The 22,570-nt window shown below is 45.9% G+C and overlaps 1 protein-coding gene across 4 annotated transcripts in view; it reads right to left on the reverse strand.

The window, feature by feature from the left end:
- TRAF3IP2 (TRAF3 interacting protein 2) overlaps positions 1 to 22,284 on the reverse strand; it is a 41,291-nt gene extending 19,007 nt beyond the window's left edge. For 2 of the 4 annotated variants that reach the window (XM_073893787.1, XM_073893788.1), the window contains exons 1-2: positions 22,083 to 22,284; positions 8,337 to 9,173 (exon numbers count right to left, since the gene is read on the reverse strand). In XM_073893787.1, the coding sequence (XP_073749888.1) occupies positions 8,337 to 9,165 (829 nt within the window). In that variant the 5' untranslated portion in view covers positions 9,166 to 9,173; positions 22,083 to 22,284. Of the gene's footprint in view, positions 1 to 8,336; positions 9,174 to 18,076; positions 18,143 to 22,075 lie in introns of all 4 variants that reach the window. The other 2 variants (XM_073893786.1, XM_025864266.2) reach the window with 2 other exon arrangements.
- Between the last annotated feature and the right edge of the window lie 286 nt (positions 22,285 to 22,570).

Raw genomic sequence — 22,570 nt, forward strand, 5'->3', positions numbered from 1 at the left:
CTCCACTGCCTGACTCAGGCAACTTGGCTGGGTGACCCTGGAAATGTGGCCAAGCCAGTCTCTCAAGCATGGTCAGGTTCACCGGGTTCAAGCTATTGTCTGCTTTGACACAGGACACCAGCCAGGTCCCTCCTATCACCTCTCTAATCCAGGCTGTCTCCTGGCCCTGCCCATTATGCCTCCCAGCAACTGCTTAGGGCTGGTCTTGATGTTGGGGGCTTAGGGAAGGGGAGGGGGGTGAAGGGATGTTCCTGGATCTATCTCAGCTCCCTGGCTGATAAAGGAGACCGGACTTGGAGAGCACCTCCACGAGTGGGGACCTAGGACTGCATGACAAGATATACCCCACAGATTTTGCTCTTACTGCCATTCCGGGGCAGGTCGCATATATGCCAAGGGGTCCAATGGCCAGGTAGAATTTCAGGACAGGGGCACCTGGGTGGCTCAGTCGGTTAAGTGGTTGCCTTTGGCTCAGGTCATGATCCCAGGGTCCTGGGATCGAGCCCTACATCGGGGTCCCTGCTCAGCGGGAAGCCTGCTTCTCCCTCTCCCTCTGTCTGCTTCTCTGCCTACTTATACTCTATTTCTCTGTTAAATAAATAAAAATCTTAAAAAAAAAAAAAGAATTTCAGGACAACAGGGCAGGTTGTTACTATTGCTCCTTTTCCCTAGAAAAGGGAAAAAGTACCACGACCATCAGGTCCCCAGGCGTGGGCCAGCCCTGCTTTTAGAGGAGGCTTGTATGAGTGGATCATTTACAAAACCAGCTGCAGCTACAACCCTCCGGAGATCTCCCCTTGCACTTAAAATCCTCCTTGCATGATTGGGTCCCTGCCCTTGACCTTAGCCCCTCGTATGCTCTCCCAAGCTCACCAAGCCCCAGCTACCCTGGTCATCTTTCTGCTTGAACACCCCAAGCTTGTCCCTCACTCTGGGACCGTGAGATGGCCATCCTCTCTGCCTAGCATGTTCTTGCACTCTATCTTTACAGAACAACTTCTTGTCGTTCCGGCCTCAGCTCCCACACTAGCCTGTTCAGAGGGGCCCACCCCCTCACCCAGTTGCCTTAATCTATCCCCCCGATTTTATTTTCTTCATAGTGCTTATCATGTATATGAGTAAGCATGACCCTTACTTGTCAACTTTTGGTCTGCCTTCCCTACTAGCATCGAAGGTCTGTGAACAGAGATTGCGTGCTCTCAAAGCCAACTTCCCACACCCAGAAAAAGAGAAGCCATGAGACCGGCCACTTATCTGCAGTCCACTTTGGTCTTTTTTCTCCAGTGTCTCCCTCCACAAGTAGAAAGGAGAAAGACAAGGTAAAAGAGGAGAAACTTTGCCAGTGGCCTTGAAAGTTTTTAATGTTTGCAACCATTTTTGCTTCCCATATCCATTAATAAGTGGCTAATAAAGGTTTTATTTGCTTTAAAAGGACCACCAGGCTCTAATCATAGGGTTTGTTTCTTTTCCAGAGAGCGGATGTTAGTGCTCTTAATCAAAAGCCTTTGAATCAAGGTCATGTGATTTCTAACAGATTATTTCCCGCACAACATGTTTTTGTCTCATAGCAACAAATCGTGTCATTAAAATCAGTAAGGCATGTGGGCTAAGGTTTGATTAGCTGTAACTTTCATTTCTGAAATGGCCACCTGCGGTAAAAACCTACACCGGTTTCCACAAGCAGATGAAAATGATCCACCTTACCAATTTTTAAGAATTGACAATAGAGTCCTCTATGCTGGGCTTTGATTGGTTAAAACAAAGAAACATTGAACACCAGAGGGTCAATCAAAAACAAGCTTTCCCTTTCTTGAGTGAAATTTTGTTGTGTGGAGAATTGGCTAAATGCAAACGTTTATCAGGTAAACGAGGATCTTTTCATTGCTCACGTTTTAATCATTCCGTTCCATGATTTTGACCAAACCTTGCTCGTCTAGTTGGGTACTCTCTGTAGAATCGTGGCTTTCATTTATTGAACACTCACGACGTGCCAGGTACTGTACTAAGTTTCTTATTTGGGATTATAGAGTTCAATTTTCTGTTTTCCCAAAGAAGTTTAACTTAGAATAAAATCCAATTCCCTACCCTGGTCCTTTCGGCCTTCACCTTCTGGCGTTGCTCACCTTGCTCCAGGCCCCCTGGCTTGCTTTTGGTGCCTTCACTACACCGAGCTCCTTGCTTCCTTCACTTTCTTATCCTTCAGATTTCAGCTCAGCTGTGTCCTTTTAAAGAGGTCTCCTCTTGCCATCCTACTAATGTCTAACACCCAGTTTCTTCCTGCATAGCACTTAAACCTTGTTGTTTTGTTTGCTGATTTCTGTCTGGCTCTCTAGGAGACTGAACTCCATGGAGACAGGACCACAAGTGTTTTATCACTGTACACCCAGTGCCTAGCATGGGACTTGGGGAAATACTTGTTGGATAAACTGATAAATGAATGGACAAGCTCTGCTGCCAAGTCCCACTGGCCTCCCTCCTTTTCTCCCCTCCCCACTTCCACAAGACCATTGAAGACGGCCTTTCCAAGGCTTGCTATCACAAAGGCTGTACTCAGGATGGGGGATTACTCCTTTCCCCAGGAGGCAGGGAACAGAACTTCTTCTTATTCATTCAACAAATATTTGTTGAACCTCTGTTGCTAGCCATGCAGTGAACATAGATAAATAGGATACAGTTTCTTTGAGTAGCTCAAAATAGATAAAGAGAAAATCTGTGTGTCTGTGGGTGTCTGTTTTGAAACACAAACCTGTTAGTATGTGAGAAGGGGAGGCGTGCAAGTCGGCAGTCACCTACTTGGTAGACTTAAGAATTTCTGCCCCCAAAATATCTCCCCCACTGACTTGTCCTCAGTGCCTAAAATTCCAGCAAGAGAATTTATTCTGCAGGAGCCTGGAGGATAGAAGGTGGTGGATGATGGAACAGACAAGTGATTTGTGAGCACGGTAACGCCGCAATTCTGAGGCAGGGTTAATCACAGAACAAAAATACAAATCTTGCACACTTGTAAATGGGTGCCCGGAACTGTATGTTATTTATCAATCTTATGATCCTCTTGGCCTGGGTACACACGGTCTTCATGTTACTAGCCTTTTACCACTTGGAATTTGTAAAACGAATCCTAAACAAAGTTTTCCACTTATCAGTCAAAACATTCAACGTTTTTCTTCCTTATTAAGCATGGTATTACAAAAGTATGAGAGAGAAAATAAAATCTGATTTTCAAGTTGTCAAAAAGCATGATGATATAATGCAATCAGTTTGGCCAGGAAACAAAATGGCCAACATAAACTGTTACCGGAACACCCACAGCTGTAAGCAGCTGTGGTTCCTGAAAAGGCAGCTCCTTTCTTTATCATTTCTTCCATCTGGGTTATTTTTTCCTTACTTTTAATTATACATGCACTCCAGCATACAAATAATGACTTTTTCGGGTTTCTATGAGTAATAGTAGGCATATGCCCACAGTTTTATTTTATTCAGTCTTCTTGGTAGAGAAAGCGAACATTTTAATAGTAAAATAAAGGCTGTTTGGATTTCATACATTCTTTTTTTTCCAAGTGATTTGCATCATGGGTTTTATTTGATTGCACAGCCATGATCTCCATTCTGGTGACCTTCAGTGGAAGGATTCTGAGATAGTAAGAGGCCAGCTTCGCTGAGGGACTGGTTGGGGGTAGGGGAGAAAACAGGAGCTTATTCGACTTCTACTTACTCTCTACTCATTTTCACCTGCTTTGAACTTTTTTTTTTTACATAAAAGCGGTGACAAGTAACTTATTCCTCCTTTAACTTGCAAAGACGAAGGTATGCCATTTGCATGGCGATCATTATTTATTTATATTTTCATTAACGGATGAGGAAGTAATGCTCTTGTAAAGCCACGTATAGAACCACGTAGCCATGGTTTCCAAGCACACGAGCATCCCTTAGGTGAACAGCTCTTTTGAAGTGGTTTTGCTGGCAATTAAGTGCAGTTATGGTCCTGACATGAAACTAAGCATTTGTATACCTGCTTTGAATGCTTAAAATCTGTGCCAGCCAGAGGGATCTGGAAGGGGAGGGGCGCTCTACAGGACCGGGCTGCAGGACCCTTGTAAGTAATAACAATAATAACTAAGAACTGCCATTTGGGGAGGGCTTCCATTCCCAGCACCTTCAGTATATTATCTCATTTAATCTTCAGAGTGACCTTCTCGGGAGCCCCTGGGGCCAGAGGCCTCATAAAGCTTCCCGGCTTGCAGTGCCCTGAGGAAAGACTTCAGCCCTGGGCTTCCCAGACAAAGCCAGCCCAACCCTGACCCTCCCCCCTCCCCGCAATTAGATGCTTTTGGGAGCCAGGGCCAGGGCAAAGAGAGGCACCGGGAATGAGGCTGCCCTACGCTCCCATTTCCCCGTATTCTTCTTTCTTCAGCGTTTACTTATTTTTAATTATAAAAATAATACCTGTTTGCTGTAACAAATTTAAGTATATAAAGCTAGAAGGAAAAGTCCCTCTGTCTCTTCTGAATTCCCTGCCCGCCCCCGCCACGCCGTGATCACTGGCAACAGTTAGGACAATCCTTCCAGACTTTGCAATGTCTGGGTTTTAAACACATACAGCTTTTAAAAATAACACATATGGAATCAGCACTGCATCTTGCTTATCCACCTAATCTTTTTTATGTCAAAATGTGTATTTTGTTCTATGTAACAGTGGCCCCATAGTCCACTGTATAAATAAACCACAACTTCCTTATCTGTCCCCTTACTGAGTGGCATCTGAATTGTTTTCCTTTTTACTCCACTACAACGATGCTTTCCTAAACATCCTTGTTCATGTGTTTTTATAGGCTTGTTTAGTGTTTCTATAGGATAGATCCTACAAGTGCGACTGCTGGGCCAAGGAAGCACATTTAAAATCTTGATAAATAGTGGGATTGCCTTCCAGAAGATTGTACAAATTGCCACTCCTGCCAAGAGCAGGCGGGAGTGTTCATTTCCCCATAACCCCATAACAATGGGTGTCAGCTGAGGATTTTTTCCTTTTTGCACACCTAATTAGGAAAAGGGTAGCTTAAAATTTTTTGCTATATATACACACACACACACATGTTTCTTAAATTTAGTAACGTTAAGCTTGGCTTCATATGCTTACTGTTTGTATGTCTTCTGTGAATTAGCCCCTTCTCCTGTCCAAATTCTCTCCTCTGCCTTTCATCACCTCTCCTCCCTCCCAGGACCCCCAGCGGCCTTCTCCTCCCCGCTTCAGTGGAGGGAAATAGTGTACTGAGGGAAGGCAGGACGGCTGAAGAGAGAAATCTCATCAGCTGGTATTAGAGACTAAAAGAGTCCCCAGTCAGGGGTGTTTGCATTTTAAAAGAGTCTGCCCAGAGGGGGGCAATGCGCACTCCCCTCCAAAGCCTGGACTGCTTGTGGTGTCATTTCAGGCTTCAACACAAAAAAATATTTGCAGGTGGGAAGATCTTTCTGGGATCCTCAAATCATATTGAGTTAATGCTTTCTTTGTCTATCACAATGAGGCTTTCTCCTGTTAGCAGATAAAGGCAACTGCCTGGGACTTAGGATCACAAAGCCCTTACTAAGTATTCACACTTGTACAGATTAATCTAAGGAATTCATCAGCAATGCAGATAGAAACTTACATACAGGATGCTTATCCTCGCATTGCTTACTGGATCAGAAACCGGAAACTCTTTCCATTGTCCAATAACAGAGAACAGCTTAAAAGCAATTTGGTAGATCCATCCGATTAAATACTATACAGCGTTTTTAAATGATGCCGGAAGAAGTGCACTGAATATCACTGGGAATTATTTTAACTTTACATAAATATATATATATATATATAAAAGTCAAAACCCCAATAAGGAATAATAGGAGATGGAAATATGAATGGGACTTTTAGGCATATTTCAATTTTGCAAGGAAACATACATTGCCATTATGATCAGAAAAATTATCTCTAAACGCAGATAGTAGAATGTTAAAAAAATAGTTGACGGTATTATCCTCACAGAATTATTCCCTTTTAACCTGGAAATCATTGAGAAATAAATGCAGCCCTGAGGCTGCCAAGGTTCACTCCTCAGTGATTCATACTTAAGGAACTCTGCCGCCACACCCATCCTATTACTGGGCACTTTGGGCAGGCAGCGGTGTCCACAACCCCAATCCGAGACTTCCCAACCTCCAAAACTCAAGGTCCCAGGTTTAGGCCTCCGAGGCTCTCTCTCCCCAAGCCCTGCTGCTTCCACCGCTCCTGGCCTCACTCTTAACCTCACAATCGTTCCTACATTTTTCTTCCAAACATCTTCTAAGTTCCTCCATGACTTAGCTCAAGTGTCCTTCTGGAAACCTGCCCAGATCCATGCCTCCTTCAGGCTCTGTTCCCTTGGGCTCTGCCTGTCAGAACACCTAATGTCAGTATGGCACCTACTCGTGGACTTGTCTACCTCTCCCCCCAGAACGTAAGCTTTGTATATGGGGACAAAAATTCCTCTCCCTCTTTTTTAAAAAATTAGGAATTAAACTGTTGCTCCATTCACTTTAGGAAGCTTTAAACGAGGTGTGCATGTACAAATACATAAATTATGATCGGTTACAACATTTTTGGTTATTTCTAGAATTTATTTTAAAGCTAGGCATCAGGCCTTTGGTCAGATGCTTTGGTCTGACCATTTGAACTGCTTTTTGTACAGCATTTATTTGCTAAGAAAAATATCATATCTCAAAGCCCTGTTATTTCCCAACAGCCTCAGCTGAGACTGAACATCAAGAATTGTAAAGGACCGGTGGCACCTGGGTGGCTCAGTTGTTAAGCGTCTGCCTTCGGCTCAGGTCATGACCCCAGGGTCCTGGGATTGGCCCGGCATCGGGCTCCCTGCTCTGCAGGAAGCCTGCTTCTTCCTCTCCCACTCCCCCTGTTCGTGTTCTCTCTCTCGCTGTGTCTCTCTCTCTGTCAAATAAATAAAAAAATCTTAAAAAAAAGAGAAGAATTGTAAAGGACTTTTATCTCAATCTAAGACTTTATCACTTTCAGAAATGCTTACTGCACTGATACACATTATTCACCTAGCCACTGATTCAGAAATAATTTATTGAGAGTCTAGTATATGCTGGTCACCGTGCTAAATGCTGGAGAGTTATGGATTAAAAATATACCTTTGCTGGGATACCTGGGTGGCTCAGTCAGTTAAGCACCTGACTCTTGAATTTGGCTTAGGTCATGATCTCATGAGTCATGAGATCGAGCCCCACCTCGGGCTCTGTACTGGGTGTGGATCCTGCTTAAGATTCTCTCTCTCCCTCTCCCTCCACCCCCCCCAACTTCATGCACACATGCTCTCTCAAATAAATAAATAAAATTAATTATTAAAAAAATGATATACCTTTGCTGATGTGGAGAGAGAGGTAGACAAATCCATGAGTAGATGCCGTACTGATACTAGGTGTTCTGACTGGCAGAGCACAAGGAAACTGAGAGCCTGAAGGAAGGATAGATCTGAGGAACTTTCCAGAGGGACCCTTGAGCTAAGTCTTACAAGGTGTATATGGTGATGGTTGTCTAAGTCTGCAAACACTACGATTCATTGACTTGTGCACCTAAATGGTAAAAGGCGAACCTTAACGTATGTAAATTAGATCGCAATAAAGCTGTTAACAAAAGAGGTACAGAGCTGGGTTAAAACGTTCAAGGAGGGGAACAACATCCCGGAGAGTGAAGAGCAAGGGCAAGCACTTGCAAGTGTGAAGCAGTTAGCCAGGTTCGGGGCACTGCAGTCCTCGAGGGTGGCCAGAGCGTACAGTAGAGGCGGCGGCTCAAGTCCCCAAAGGAGTTTAAGCAACAGCATCACAAGAGCAACTCAGTCTTCGGGGAATGGTCTGATTCCAGAGTTTTCAAGACCGTTCCGGGATTTTAGACTGAAGGCCCCCTTTCTTTGCCAAATCTACGATGGGCAAGAAGCATGCAGAGAAGGAAGAACCTAGATGCCCAAGAATTAAGTCAACAAAAGTATACTCTAGAAATCATTTGGGTCATATCCCTGTCTGTAGGCAGGTTTCAGTTAAACTAACTGAGACAGAGGAATCTGTTTTCTCCTTAAAGCTTTATAGAGAAGTAGGTTCCAAGTGGAACCGGCTTGGGCTAAGATGCAGCATTCTTCTAGAGCTCCTGGCAAATCCAACCACACACGGAGAGCCCCTATACTGGGAAGCAGAATGCCCTCCCTGCATTCTGACCAGTCTGTGCTGGTCTGGTGAAGCGAGGCACGGACGCGAGGCCCTTGTGTACTTAGTTACCCAGCCCAGAATGTCCAGAGGAGGTAAAGTTCACTTACATGGCACCTGGTGATAGGGGCCTCCAGCACAATGGTAATGACAGTTCCACTGAGCATGTGGGGGAGGGTTGGGAGGCAGCATCTGTGCACACGCTGGGTACCTCTGAGGTTCAAACTGAGGGAACTCCCTGGACCTGAGTGGTCTGGGGAGGTCCTGGGGGTAACACACAGAGGTGAGGGGCAGGGGCCTTTCCAGTTGCCTGATGCCCAGGACATCCTGGGGCTGGGAATCATACCCCGTGTCTACAGTAGGCAGATCTGGAGCTGCTCGGTTCCTGTGGGGCCGGGGCTGTTGCACCGTCTCTTGGCTACTGCCCGAGGAGTCTGCTGAGGCATTAGGTAAACTTTGGTCTGATTTGTTTGAGTCATGGCCAGTGTCAGGAGAAGCTGCTGAAAGCTGAGATCCTAGCCATTGATTCCGTTTTTCCATAAATGAAAACTGATGCTCGGGAGGGAGGCCTCCAACCACAGACTCAGGCTCATGCTTGCTGGCTGCGGAGGATCCCAAGGGAAAATCTTTGCCCGGGTCTGGGTGTCTCCTCCAGAAGCTGTCTTCGCTCTCCTCCAGGATTTTAGTGCGCAGGCAGGTGACCTGCTGGGACACAGGCCGTAGGTGATTTGAAAGTTTCAGGGGTGGCTGAGCCTGAGAAAATTCTCCTGAGGAACAGTGAGGGGTTCTGGGCACAGACAAGCTGTTGGGAGCCATGTTCCTTAGATTTGGAGCAGGTGGTTCTGATCCCTCTTCCAGGGAATAGTCTGGGCTTGGTTTCAGTAACTGACTTGGGTATGGTTCTGATTCATCAACCTCCACAGGAATGCTTCGGTTCATTCTAGTTTCTGGAACAAGAGAAAACATGCCACAGATCATTTTTTGGAGTCCCTGCTTTATGACCTTAAGGGACCTCATTCAAGATATGGATTCAATTAGCAGCAGTGTGACACCAACGTGCTTCAAAGCCCCAGTCGCATAAAGTGCTCACTTCTTCTCCAGCAAAAGCTCTAATGCTTATTAAGATATTTTTATATGGAAGGTGACTCAAAGGATGTGACTGGACAGTGATGTGATAGATGGCGCAACAGAAGGGCAGATAAAAATCAACAGCTAAGTATTGAGGAAAGAGAAATTATCGTGTGGGCTACTTTGTGTGTGCATGTAGACGTGTAAGACGTGTGTGCAGGATGCACCAGACTTCGGCATGTTGGTTGCCTTTGAGGATGGAGTTAATCAGGGAGAGTTTTCACCTTTTAAACTTTAAAAACTTTGCTGTGTGGCTATTGCCTAATCAAACACACACACACACACACACACACACGAAAGATTTTTAAAAAAACAAAAAGAAGAGTGAGTTTTTAAAAAGCACTGAAAAAAGGTCATAGTGACATTTTCCACTTAACAGCTATAGATTGTTTGCAGGACTTAATTCCCTTTGGTCCTATGCGCACAATTAAGGTAGCCCTGACCATCTGGTTTGTGATGAACTAGCAAGGCTGGCTAACTTCACCTTTAGCCCACAGTCCAGGTAATATTGGTTTTACCTATAAAAATAGAACTCTTGATCAACATGACAACAGAGAGAAAATTAGCCTCCCCTTATCATGAGTCTGGTTGAGATGATGCCCTAGGATACCCAAGCTCCAGGGGAAGGCAGGAGACAGGCAGGGAAAAAAGAGCAGAAGAGTGACTGAAGGCCTACAGAAGGCTCCAGAGCAGGTGGAGGGGGAGGGAGACAGCGAACAAAACATCCCAGAGGTTTGTTCTATGCAGGCCTTGGACATAATATCAGATAATACGGGTGGTGCTGCTGGTGGGGGATTTTTAAATGCGTATTCTGGGTCCATGTAGAATTTCAACCACAAACCTTTACTCAGGGCTTGCTGTGCCTAAAATCATGATGTACATCAATTATTGCTCTAAGACAAGTTTTGAAAAATATGAGCTCACCTTCTCTTGAGCCCTGGACCCAACCCAATGGCAACTGCACAGCATGCATTTTAAGATGCTCCCCTCTGAGCAGAGGTGGGACCAGCAACTTCCTACCAAATTTATCTTTTCAGCCTATAGACAGATAACCTCCGACTGCCCTTCCCCACTCTCTGTCAGGTGACAGAGTTAGCCACACTAACACTTCTCTTCCCCTCGCTTGGTGACAAACTTACCCATCTGCTGCAAACAACCTTTGTACTGTTTTCTGGCACAAAAGAAAACTCTTTCAGTTTCTAATTCCTGGTTGGCCCTCCCTCCCTGCCTCAGGCTCCCTCTTCTCCTGGCTGCCTCCCTTTTAAGCAGATGTCCAGGTGGTGGGTGCCCCTTGCCCCTGGACTCTGCAAAAAAGAGACCTCATCACCTACATTGATCAGACCTTGTAAAAATGAACAGGAACCTACCGCAAACACAAATATTTCAGCAAATAGCTGAAATAATAAATAATTATTTTTGAATGCTTACCATTGTTTTCCTCTCTTGCCTACAATTTGTCCATAGCTATGAAATTGGATATGCCAAACAATGTGCTCTTCAGCTGGTCAGGAAACAAAAGTATTTTCTGAAGGGCTGGCCAAGTGTTGTGGATTCTCCTGTGAGCATCTGCGGGCCCACAGCTGAATGGGAGGGCAAAGAGATGCCCCAAGGGAGTCAACTCACAAAAGGACTGCATTCTGTTGACCCTTTCTTGTTCCGTGATGCATGTTCGTTGCCCACACTTCAGGTGCCACTGTTGACATTTTCCCTGGGTTTTTTTTTTTTTTTAAGATTTTATTTATTTATTTGAGAGAGAGAGAGAATGAGAGAGAGAAAGCACGAGAGGGAAGAGGGTCGGAGGGAGAAGCAGACTCCCTGCCGAGCAGGAAGCCCAATGCGGGACTCGATCCCGGAACTCCAGGATCACGATCCGAGCCGAAGGCAGTCGCTTAACCAACTGAGCCACCCAGGCGCCCCTTCCCTGGGGTTTTTAAATACCTTACAAGTATTTCCCTAAAAAGGTGCAAATTCTCTTCTAGCCAAGGAGCCTCCAGGGGCTGGGTGGAAGCTAATGACAAAGCTGACTAGTGGGGTCATCTCACATAACTGAACACCCAAGGTCGATCTTGCGGCGGGAATTCTACAGTTACAACTGGACTAAAAAGGAACAAATGGCCCTGGATGGTCGTAAGGATGACGAGGTAAGGAACAGCCTCTACGGAAAGCTGTGGGATTGGTAATCAATCTGTAAAAGACAAAACAGACCCTGATGTTTTATACCTGTCACTATCAAGTAGTCAAACAGCAAATAACTACTGAACGCCACTATGTGTCCAACTCAGTGCTGTGTATCCTCCTTCTGAGGCATGAACTGAATTAAAACTTTTTTTTATAATAGGTAATACCTACAAGTGATGTAAAATTCAAGAGTACAAAAGGGTATACAGGGAATTGGTAAGCCAAACTATTCCTAAAGACTTAAAAAGCACCATTCCTACTTTCATGCTACTTGTGATCCAGATCAAGAGAGAAAACTAATGTAGGAAATCAAAGGCCCTACCTCGGGGCCTTTGCACTTGCCGTTCCTTCTTCTTTGAACACTCTTCCCCCACATATCTGCATGGCCTGCTTCCTTTCTCCTTCAGGTCTTTACTCAGCTGCCACTTTCTCAGTGAGGTCGCCCTGGTCGCCCTCTCTAAAATGGTTACATGCCCTTCTCACTCCCTGTCTCTCTTCCCTGCCTCACCACCCTCTCCAGCAATTATCACCATCTTACATACTACAAAATGTATACTATAAATACAAATATCTAATACATGCCTTATTTGTTTATTGTTTCTCCCCTCCCCTAAAATTTAAACTTCATGAGGGTATGATTTTTGACTGTTGGTCTCATGGCTATATTCTCACCACCTAGAGCTGGCACATAAATATTTGTTGAATGAATAAATGATTGATGCCTGTTTTGGACAGGGTACAGATCTGTGTAGCTGGAAGGATCACTGACAGTGAGAATGTCAGGCTCCGTGGTGGGTGACAAGGAGCATTTGTGGGCCAAGTACTCAGAGTTCTTAAGATTATATGGAGGGGCGCCTGGGTGGCTCAGCCAGTTAAACACCCGACTCTTGATTTCAGCTCAGGTCATGAGATCCAGCTCCATGTAGGCATGGAGCCTGCTTAGGATTCCCTCTTTCCCTTTCCCTCTATACATCGCTGAACCTCTCTCTTAACAAAAAATTAGGAGTGCCTGAGTGGCTCAGTCAGGTAAGCATCTGCCTTCAGCTCAGGTCATGATCCCAGGGTCCTGGGATGGAGCCTCATGTTGTTGGACTCCTTGCCCAGTGCGGAATCTGCTTCTCCCTCTGCCTCTGCCCCACCCCCTGCTGGTGCTCAAGCGCGCGCGCTCTCTCTCTCTCTCTCTCTCTCTCTCAGATAAATAAGTAAAATCTGGGGCGCCTGGGTGACTCAGTTGTTAAGCGTCTGCCTTTGGCTCAGGTCATGATCCCAGGGTCCTGGGATCGAGCCCCACATCGGGCTCCCTGCTCAGTGGGAAGCCTGCTTCTCCCTCTCCCGCTCCCCCTGCTTGTGTTCCCTCTCTTGCTGTGTGTCTCTCTGTCAAATAAATAAATAAAATCTTTAAAAAATTTTTAAAAAAGTAAAATCTTTAAAAAAAATTATACCACCTGGGGACCTTTCCCCCCTTCCTTCCTTGCTTCTTCTTCTTCTTTTTTTTAAAGATTTTATTTATTTGACACAGAGAGAGAGAGCACAAGTAGGCAGAGTGGCAGGCAGAGGGAGAGGGAATCATGACCGAGCCGAAGGCAGTCACTTAACCAACTGAGCCACCCAGGCGCCACGCTTCCTTGCTTCTTCTCAAATATTTATTAAATGCTCGCTGAGTGTCAGGCCCCAAGGTGAGTCTGGACTATGCCTCAGAGGTCCCACCCATCGGCAGAGTTGACCACCACCCTCACCTGCAGAATAAAGGTGATTCTACCAGCCACTGTGACAGGAACATCTGCTATTCTGTTCCAGACAGGGAGCTGGTGTGTTCATGCATCCTGAGGGCTTCGCCCAAAACAGCAGAGGGTAGGCATGTTTACAGCTACCGTGTGGGCCCCTCCCAGCTCTAGACCCCTACCAGAACTGGCAGAACAAATCCTGCCATCCCCCATGTGTCACAGTGAACAAGGACACACAAATGGTACATCAGAGGGCCATGGGTAGGTAAGTGGGTTATTGGAAATGGCACTTTTATTTTTGGTCTTTAATGCCAACATTGTAAAAATACTACACATTTTTTTAAAAAATCACTCAATATCTCACCACTCCTAATATTTCCATTTTTCCCTGTTTTATTGCAGGGCTTCTCCACACAATGCCCACATGGTTATAATGCTGGCATGGCCTGTACTCCAGTCCCTAACAGGGGGTGGCACCTGGATGGAAGCGGAAAAACCGTTTCCTACCATTGCCCTAGAGGAGAAGGCTTCAGGGGGCCAGAAGGGCTGTGAGCCCCAGGACCCTGTGACCCCAGGATCCTGAGCCCCTGGCAGCATCACGGACAGTCTGTGGCTCCCCAGCATCCTGCCCAGCTCAGGAAGCCTGGGGTCAGCTGGGGCCTGTCAGTCCTGGAGGGCAATGGTCCTGTCTACCTCACCTTGGGGCAAATTCCTGGAAGAAGGGAGAGGCTAGAGGCTGAGGGAACTCAATTCAAGGGAATCTCTGGCTGAGAATCTCTTTTTGGGGCTCACGATATAGGTGCTCAGGCCTCCCACCTGGAGATTCTGAGGTGAGGTCAGGGCTCCTGTGTATTCTTGTTTAAGTCCCACAGGTAAACAGCTTCTCTCGTTCTTTACCAAGCGTATGTAATCTGTGCAATTTGGCAGGAACTGTCAGAACTGTTAAAGCTCATGCCCTTTGACCTGTTCATTTCACTTCTAAGAATCTCCTCTGCAGGGATACGTGTGTACTGTGTGAAATGAAGAGGCTCTGAAGATGGCCAGTGCAGCCTTGTTTGTAATGGGAACGATAAGAAACAACCCACATGTCCAGAAAGGTTCTGATTTTTAAAACTGTAGTCCAGCCAAACGAGGACTTCTCTGTGTCTTTTTAAAAATGACTGAGGAAGTGCTTTGTGAACTGCGGAGGAACTATCTTCAAGATTTATCTGTGAAGTCAGAAAAAGTAAGGAGCAGACAGCATGCAGAGTATGCTACCCTTTGTACAGACTAAGATTGTGTATGTACATGCCGTCTCGTCAGAAATTTGCAACAGTGGTCGCCTCTGGAAAGGGAACCAGATGGCTGAGAGGCAGGAGGGCGACTTGCTTTTTGGAGCATTTTATACCTTCTATATCTACTTAAAAGCTAAAAAAAAGAAAAGAAAAGAAAAGGAAAGAAAAGGAAAGGAAAGAAAGGAAGGAAAGAAAGAAAGAAAGAGAAGGAAGGAAGGAAGGAAGGAAGGAAAGAAAGAAAGAAAGAAGAAAGAAAAGGAATACCTCCAAAGTACTTCTGATGTTCACGAAGATTAAGAACCAATGCAAAGGAAGGAGGCATTCCTGAAACCACTCCAGGGAAAGAACACGTCCCTTAAAATACAAAAGAGCATTCAGCAGAGGGTGAGAACATTTGCCTGGGGGTGGGAATGGGTTGGCACAAGCCGGGAACAGAGGGCTGGAACAGAGGGCTAGTGCAGAGCTCATACGACTAGGCTGAAGCAGTTGTGCGTGCTTGGGAGCCTGGCTCTTACTCACCCCGAGTTGACCCAAGAGACACTAACTTTCCTTCTCTTGAATCGCATTGCCCTTTGGACCGTGAGCTGTGGTTCTAGCTCTTGGATTCTGACCACACCTTGCTTCAAGTCTGTCAGTGTTTCTCTGTCCAAGTCTCTTGTTTTGGGCTGCCTTGCTGTCTCCTTCTAGCCTGAAACCTTTCTCTGAACATAGCCGCTCTACCTTGAGGAGCCCGATTGTGAAGCTCAGATCTCATCCAGATGGCAGCAGTTCTGACGTCCTATGTGACAATGCTCCCGGGGGCCATTCACAGAATTCCCCATCCCCTCTCCCCTCTTGCTGCACACAGCTCTCAGTCAATCCCCCTGAGCCGCCTCCAACTCTTTGCTCGTATCTGTTCCCAGCAACCTTTTTCTCCTCCAGCACATCCTGCCTTGAATTATTTCTAGAAACAGAGCCTATGAAGCCTTCATAACACTGTTTTTCTGATCTCATAGTTCCTCAGAAAGCTTCTTTTCCTTCCATCATTCCCACCTCCCTTTCTGCATGTCCATTACACCCCACCCTGTGTGGCAACAAGTCTCTGTCAGGGCATACATGAAGAGAGCTAATGTCCACATGCACAGTTAGCTGAGGCTCTGCTTTCCAGCTGGGCTTACCCAAATCAACACATAGTTTGAGGATGTCAGAAAATATGCAGAATTTAAATGCACAGGCTCTAGATTCAAAATCCCTACATTTTAATTTTTTCTCTGCCAGCTACATGATTCAATGTGTGACCTTGAGAAAATTACTTTACTTCTCTGGGCCTCATTTTTCTGATATGCAAAATGGGGGAAATAACGTTTGCTTTACAGGTATATTGTGGGGATAAAGGAAGATATAAATAAAATGCTGACTGTAGGGGCGCCTGGGTGGCTCAGTCAGTTGAGCGTCCTACTCTTGGTTTTGGCTCCAGTCATGATCGCAGAGTTGTGAGATCGAGCCCCGCAATGGGCTCTGCACTCCGAGGGGACTCTGCTTGAGAGTCTCTCCCTCTGCCCCTCCCCCCGCTCATGCTTGCTCTCTCTAATAAATAAATAAATCTTAAAAAAAAAAAAATGCTGACTCTAGGGCCTGGCCCATATCAAGCTCTCAAAACCCAAAACCCATCTTGTTATTATTTTTTTAAAAGATTTTATTTATTTATTTGAGAGAGAGAGAGCACGAGTGGAGGGGACGCACAGAGGAAGAGAGAGAAGCGGACTCAAAGCCGAGCTGGGAGCCCAACACGGGGCTCAATCCCAGGACTCTGAGATCATGATCTGAGCCAAAGGCAGACACTTAACTGACTGAGCCACCCAAGCGCCCCATCATCTTGTTATTATTTTTACAAGTGACTTGGCTTTAGAACTTTCTTCTATGCTACGTTCACTGGTTTTATACCTGAATGTTAATGCTATTATGTGAACCTAATGAATGGAGACTATATCTTTTTAATCAATGTGTGTAGTTTCTGGCACATTCAATACACATTGTCTCTTGTGTTAAAACAAGCTGGGCCACAGACTGGGTATGTGCTATCACTTTCCCATTCCTATTTCACAGAGGCTTAGATACATTAAGTAGCTTTTCCAAAGTCACAGCCGAATCTAGCCTATAGATCTAACTCTTTCCATTAAACCACACAGATCAGAGGCTTGGCAAACTTTTTCTGTAAAGGTCCAAATAGTGAATAGTTCATGCTTTATGGACCACATATGGTCTGTCTCATACTGTGCTTTTTAAGATGTTTTTAAACAACACTTTAAAAATACAAGAACCATTCTTAGCAATATGCTGTAGTAAAAACAGACCATGGGTCACATTTGGCCCAAGGGTCATAGTGTACCAACAGCTGATATAGACTACACTGACAAATCAAAATATAAAGAAACCTTCCCCTTAGGGCACCTGGGTGGCTCAGTCGGTTAAGCGTCCAACTCGTGGCTCAGGTCATGATCTCAGGGTCATGAGATTGAGCCCCCGCATCGGGCTCCGCACTAGGCGTGGAGCCTGCTTAAGATTCTCTTCCTCTGCTCCCCCACGCCCCACCTGCATGCTCTCTATCTCTTAAAAAAGAAAGAAAGAAATCTTCCCCTTTATTAGTAGTAATTGTTAATGTTTATTGAATGTTTCCTGTGTGTCAAATATTTCTCCAAGTGCTTTACATATATTAACTTATTTCATCCTCACAGCTACCCTATTTGGTTAAGTACTATTGTCAATCTCATCTTACAGATGGGGAAACTGAGACACAGGGAGGTTTAGTAACTTTCCCAAGATCACATGCTCAGTAAGCAGCATAGACAGGATTCAAATCCAAGCAGTTCAGCACCAGAACCTGCGCACTTAACAATTTGTTTGTTGGTCGGGAGCCCTGACTTGTACAGCTATTGGAAGGGAGGAGGGAGGAAGGGGCCTGGAGGAGCTGAGTAACCCCTGGAAGCTTCTGGAATGAATATGTTTCGGAACCATTCACCTTGCCGCTAAAGAGGCGTGGATACAGGCCACCTGTGTTTTATAAAGGATTACCAGGCGGGAGACCTGTGGTGGCTTTCCTTCATGCCATTACAATAAAGGACATGGATGAGACTGCAGAGGCATCTTGATTTGAGAAAAGCACTTGATTGGATCTCATTAAATTTTAATCATAAGCTGAATTCAAAATAAATTGAAAACTGGTTGACAGAGCACAAACAAAGGGTGATGATAAATGGTGATGCATCTAGAGAGGGGCTATCTTCCAGGGGACGCCTCTGAGGCAAGGACGGATGGGATTTAATGAAGGTGTTATGTCCCTGGAAGGAGACAAATAGCATAGCAAGAAACAGAGGAAGGGCAGAAGTGAGCAGCCTAAGTAATTAATAAACCACATTACCAGCTCTTGAATAATCAAGGCTTGCTGTTCACCAACTGCTTGGATTTTTTTAAAAAGAATTCTTTGGGTCAACAACAGGGTGGAAGAGTCCTAGAGACACACAACATGAATATTTCAGGTGGACATAATAAATACATATATAAACTTACAGTTAGAAAGATCCTGAGATCCAATTTGGATCAGATAGTTTCAATTACAGATTCTCAAGCTCTTAACTTCATTCCTCAGGGAGTAATTTAAAAAAAAATAAATTAAAAGTCTAAAAGTCACATATTAAAAAAATCTTTAGACTCATTAATGTTCTTTGTTTACTGCCCAAATGCATGCAAACTTTCACAATGTCAGTTTGCTCAGTGGAAGCTGGTTTTGAGTGTACTGTTTGGCTCCAGTTCAAATTCCAGTGAACAAATACTTCCAAGTTTACTTGCAGAATTTCCCAGACAGAGAAGTTCTTCCATTTGGTTTGCCAGAGGATTGGAAGTAGTGGTGAGCCCGGGAGACAAGGGAGCATTTACTGGCCCTTTTTCATCCCCTGCACAGTGCAACTCACATCAGGCTGAAGGCAGCACAGCATGACCTGACCTAATTTGAAGTTCGCTCTGGAACTCCTCCGGGCCGCCAAGCAAGGAGACCACGGACTAATGGGAACGGACTGATTCTGCTCTGGAGTGAGCTGGGAATAAATATTTGGAGAATAACCTCAAACCAGCCCAGGTTTTTGTTCGTTTTGTTTCAGATAAGATTTCTCTAAGCACGTATCTGTGATTCTTAATTTCAGTCCAAGCCCCGGAGTGAAGGAGAAGGGGCAGAAAGCAAAAATCAGGAGAGAAAGAAAAAGGGCTATTAAGTAAGAAAGGAGAATAGAAGAGGAGAGACAACAAGGAAAGTGGGGAAACCTTGAAGGACATCTTTAAAAATGTGCCCTTTATTGGTGTAGGACACAGATTTATTTAAATTGTGATTTTTATGTATTACTGGGTATGAGAAGGGGCAGCCGGAAGGGAAGGGAAACAATGAATACAGGTGAAAGGTAAGCGTGTTATAGGTCAGCTGCTAAGCCAGGAAGAGCCTAGGCAGCACAGAGGAGGAAGACATCAGAGACCGGAGGGAGGCCCAGTGACCCTGGGAGGGGAAGGAAAAACACTGGAACCCCCCAGAGCAGGAAAACAATGAGGCAGAGAAGGGCCAAGTTTCCCTCATCGCTGAGGGACCTGCCAAGACCCCAGTGGTCTTCAGGGTGGAAGGAAGGGGGACACACGGGCTGGGGGAGGCCCCGGCAGTTCCATCACCCCCAAATGGCTCCATTTTAGCTGACTCATCAGGGAACCAAGCCAAACGGGCACAGCTCTACGGTATCACCTGGTAGACGAAAAGACCCCCCCGCAACCTCAGCCACTTTACAACTCGCAGCCCCCCCATGGTGTCTATACACGCGCGTACGCACGCGCCCACACACGCACGCGCAGAGCGACGCTCGCTGCCAGGCCCTGAAGCGCACGTGGGCCAGTAGAGGCCTGCTGGTGAGGGGATGCAAAGAATGTCGGGGGGAGAAGGGACAGCTGGGGTTTCATGAACTAAAAATATCTTGGTGACAAGGCACTGAGAAGAAACCGGAGAGGCCCAGGGGGAGAGCTTCTTGATTCCAGTCCTCAAGATGCTTTCTCACGGAAGGACGGCAAGATTGTTTTGATAAGGAAATGTGATCAAACATTTGGGGTCATCTCATTGGATCTGAAAGGAATTTAAAGTTTAATGTGCTTCATCTGTGCCCCTTCCCCCCCCCCCCGCCCCCCAAACAGTTGCCCGCAATTCTTACATGTTTTTAACGGGCTAATCTAAAATTGCCTGCCGTAGAAAAATGGTTGAATTCGGGGTATTTGAGCTTTCGATTCTGTGCCATGTAAAACAGATTTCATTTAGACAAATTGCCCACATAATCTGTCTTTCTGAAAGCCTGTTAAAGAATGCCTGCAAAGATGACTGCCTTCTCCTCCTGTTTTCAGAGCCATTTGAAAGTCACTAACTCTTTAGTCCTGGGAGAAGCAGGCTTAAACGTTTTCTGTCTTTGCACCGTCCAAAAGTGAGTATCCCCGAGTTAGGAGTCTTATCCCCGACCTGCTGGTTCATTGCCCTGACTTCACTCCTAGTCAGCCCACCCCACAGAGCGAGCAGAGCAGTCACGGCTCCATTTCGTGACCTCCATCATGAAATGACCTGGAGCTGCAACACCAGATGAAGAATGACTGTGGGTGGTCTTTCTGGGTAAAAGCTAGGCTGGCAGCCCGGAGCCTTGTTTCAGATAATGGTGCTTCGTTATTTGAAAATAGAATGGGTAACTCATCACAGTTGAAACATCTTGAAATTTCTGTCCTCACATCCGGGGGTGGGGGCGGGGGGGGGGGGAAGGAGGGGAGAGAAAGCCATCTAAGAATGTGACAATGACTATACCAGGGCCTTTCCACAGAAACAGTTTAGCAATACTTAAAGCCCTGAGTCAGCCCATCCCAGTCAGCCAGGGCCTGTTGGAGCTGTACTGGCAAAAAATAATTGCCCCAAAGAAATAATAATAACAATAATAATAATAATAAAGTAGTGGTTTGGAAAAGGTTAAGGATTCTGTGTCTGCCATCTAAAGTGTCCAATCACAGCCATCACCCTTACATGGTATCAGGATGTGCTGCCCGGCTTCCTTTCACTTCCCATTGAAGCGCCCCCTCCTCCCCTCACACAGTGATTGGTCTAGCCCAGGAGTGGTTTTCAGCTCCAGCCAAGTCAGTAAGGCAACCTTCCAGAGCCAGGCTGGTCTGCCAGTTCTCTTGTCTGGCCTGCTTTGACTTTGTGGGCAAGTTCACAGGACAGTTCTTCCTGGGGAACCCAAATGGGACATGAACTAATTCAAGAAACCCCCTGTTTTATGTAGCAAGAGCCAATAAGAACGCCTAAATTCCGGGCAGCCCTCACACAGAGCCACGTGGCCTCCCAGCCACCCCCACTCTTTGGCCTTGAAAGCTGCTTTTTACCTTGTGCCTTGAGAGCAGATGAGTGAAACAGAAATCAAAGCAGCTTATATGTAAAGAGCTTGAGCACCTATGAAGCGTTTGATACTATACGGGGTGCTAGGGGGTAGAAAAGGATTAAGAAGCAAAATCTTTTTCCTCAAGGAACTGTCTAGTAGCAGGAGGTAAAATTAATATATTTGAAAAGGCAGTAAACAAAACAAATCTTCCAAGACCACCCAGTACGGCTTACCCTCTGGGACTCCCATTATTTTGTTAGAAGGGAATTTAGACAAAATCATGTTAGTTCATCTCCCACACACATTTTATTGATGAAGAAATCCAGGCCTAGGGAAACCAAAGTGAATTGCCTAAGTCACAGAGCCAGCAAGGAGTGGAGTGAGGACTTGAAACCAAGTTTCTTGTCCTCTTTTTTATTATTTATTTGGTCTTTTCCCCCCCCATCCATTAAAAAAAAAAAATTCCCCTATTCTAAGAGATCATCTTGAACTTAAAAGTCACATGCAGCTTGATTAGCTGCTGAGATCAAGTAATAGCGTTTCTCCCCCAGTTTTCATTGCCAGTAAATGTCCGGTCTGCTTGGGAGGGGCAGAGGGGTTGTAGGGGAGCCGCCAGGCACGGAGCGGAGCTGAACTTCCTGGCCCAAGAATGTGGGGTTGATCTTTTCCCTGCATGAGACAAGGATCAAGAAAACTGGGAGTTTTCCTTCCATCTTTGGGAAATTGACGTGTCCCGGGGCTGGAAGCCAATTACTTAATTTTTGCCATCCCGGGTTCCCTCCTTGGAGAAGTGGGGCTGGATTCTTCACCAAAACTTGTGGGGACACTATGTACTCAAACAAATGGTTCCCAGGCAGCTCCGAAAACAACACCCGTGTGCGCACTGTCCATTCCTCGAAGAGTTAATCTCACTCAGCTCGCCTGTCTGAAATGCTAAACCACCGGCACTTTCTGGCCGCCAGAAACTTTAAGTGTCATTTTCTCAGCCCAAGCGGGTGCACGCACAAATTAAAGGTGGGGGGTGGAAGGTGGGAGGAAAGGAAGGCAGAATGTTTCAGTAAAGGAGAAAACAGTGTTTGGGAAAACGGGTCAGCGGCTAAAAAGTAAGGCTAGGCAGGCGACAGCTCTGAACAACTTACCTTAGCACCACCAAGGACAGACAGACCGGCCGACAGGGTGGTCGTGCTCTCTCCTTCTCACACTGCACCTTGGGTGGCTCCCGCCTCCCTCCTCCCTCTCCAGGCCCAGGTAAGCCGTAGAACAGGCTCTGAAGCAGGAAGTGGAAGTTGTATGCAAATTTCTACGGAGGCTACGAAGCCTCCGCTGAAAAATCTCCCTGTGGGCAGTGAATCAACAGCCGAGAAGTCACTTTATTTCTTAAAACAGAAACCTCCTTCGTTCCGTAGAAAAGGCCACTGACTGGCCAATTAGGGTGCATTTTTTGTTTCCACCACCCAGCTAAGTAACTGTGGAGGAATGTCCACACTGCCCCAGATCTCGGGGCTACTGCAGTGCCCTAACCCTAGCTGGAGAAGGTGCCTGGGGAGGGGATTGAACTTGGGTGTTAAGATTGGTTATTCATTAGCAGCTCCAAAGGAGGAGATTGGGGGCAGATAGCGGGGTGGAA

Source organism: Callorhinus ursinus, unplaced genomic scaffold (assembly GCF_003265705.2).
Source record: "Callorhinus ursinus isolate GAN/ISIS: 27379988/994484 unplaced genomic scaffold, GSC_fseal_2.0 scaffold6, whole genome shotgun sequence".
Classification (NCBI taxonomy): domain Eukaryota; kingdom Metazoa; phylum Chordata; class Mammalia; order Carnivora; family Otariidae; genus Callorhinus; species Callorhinus ursinus.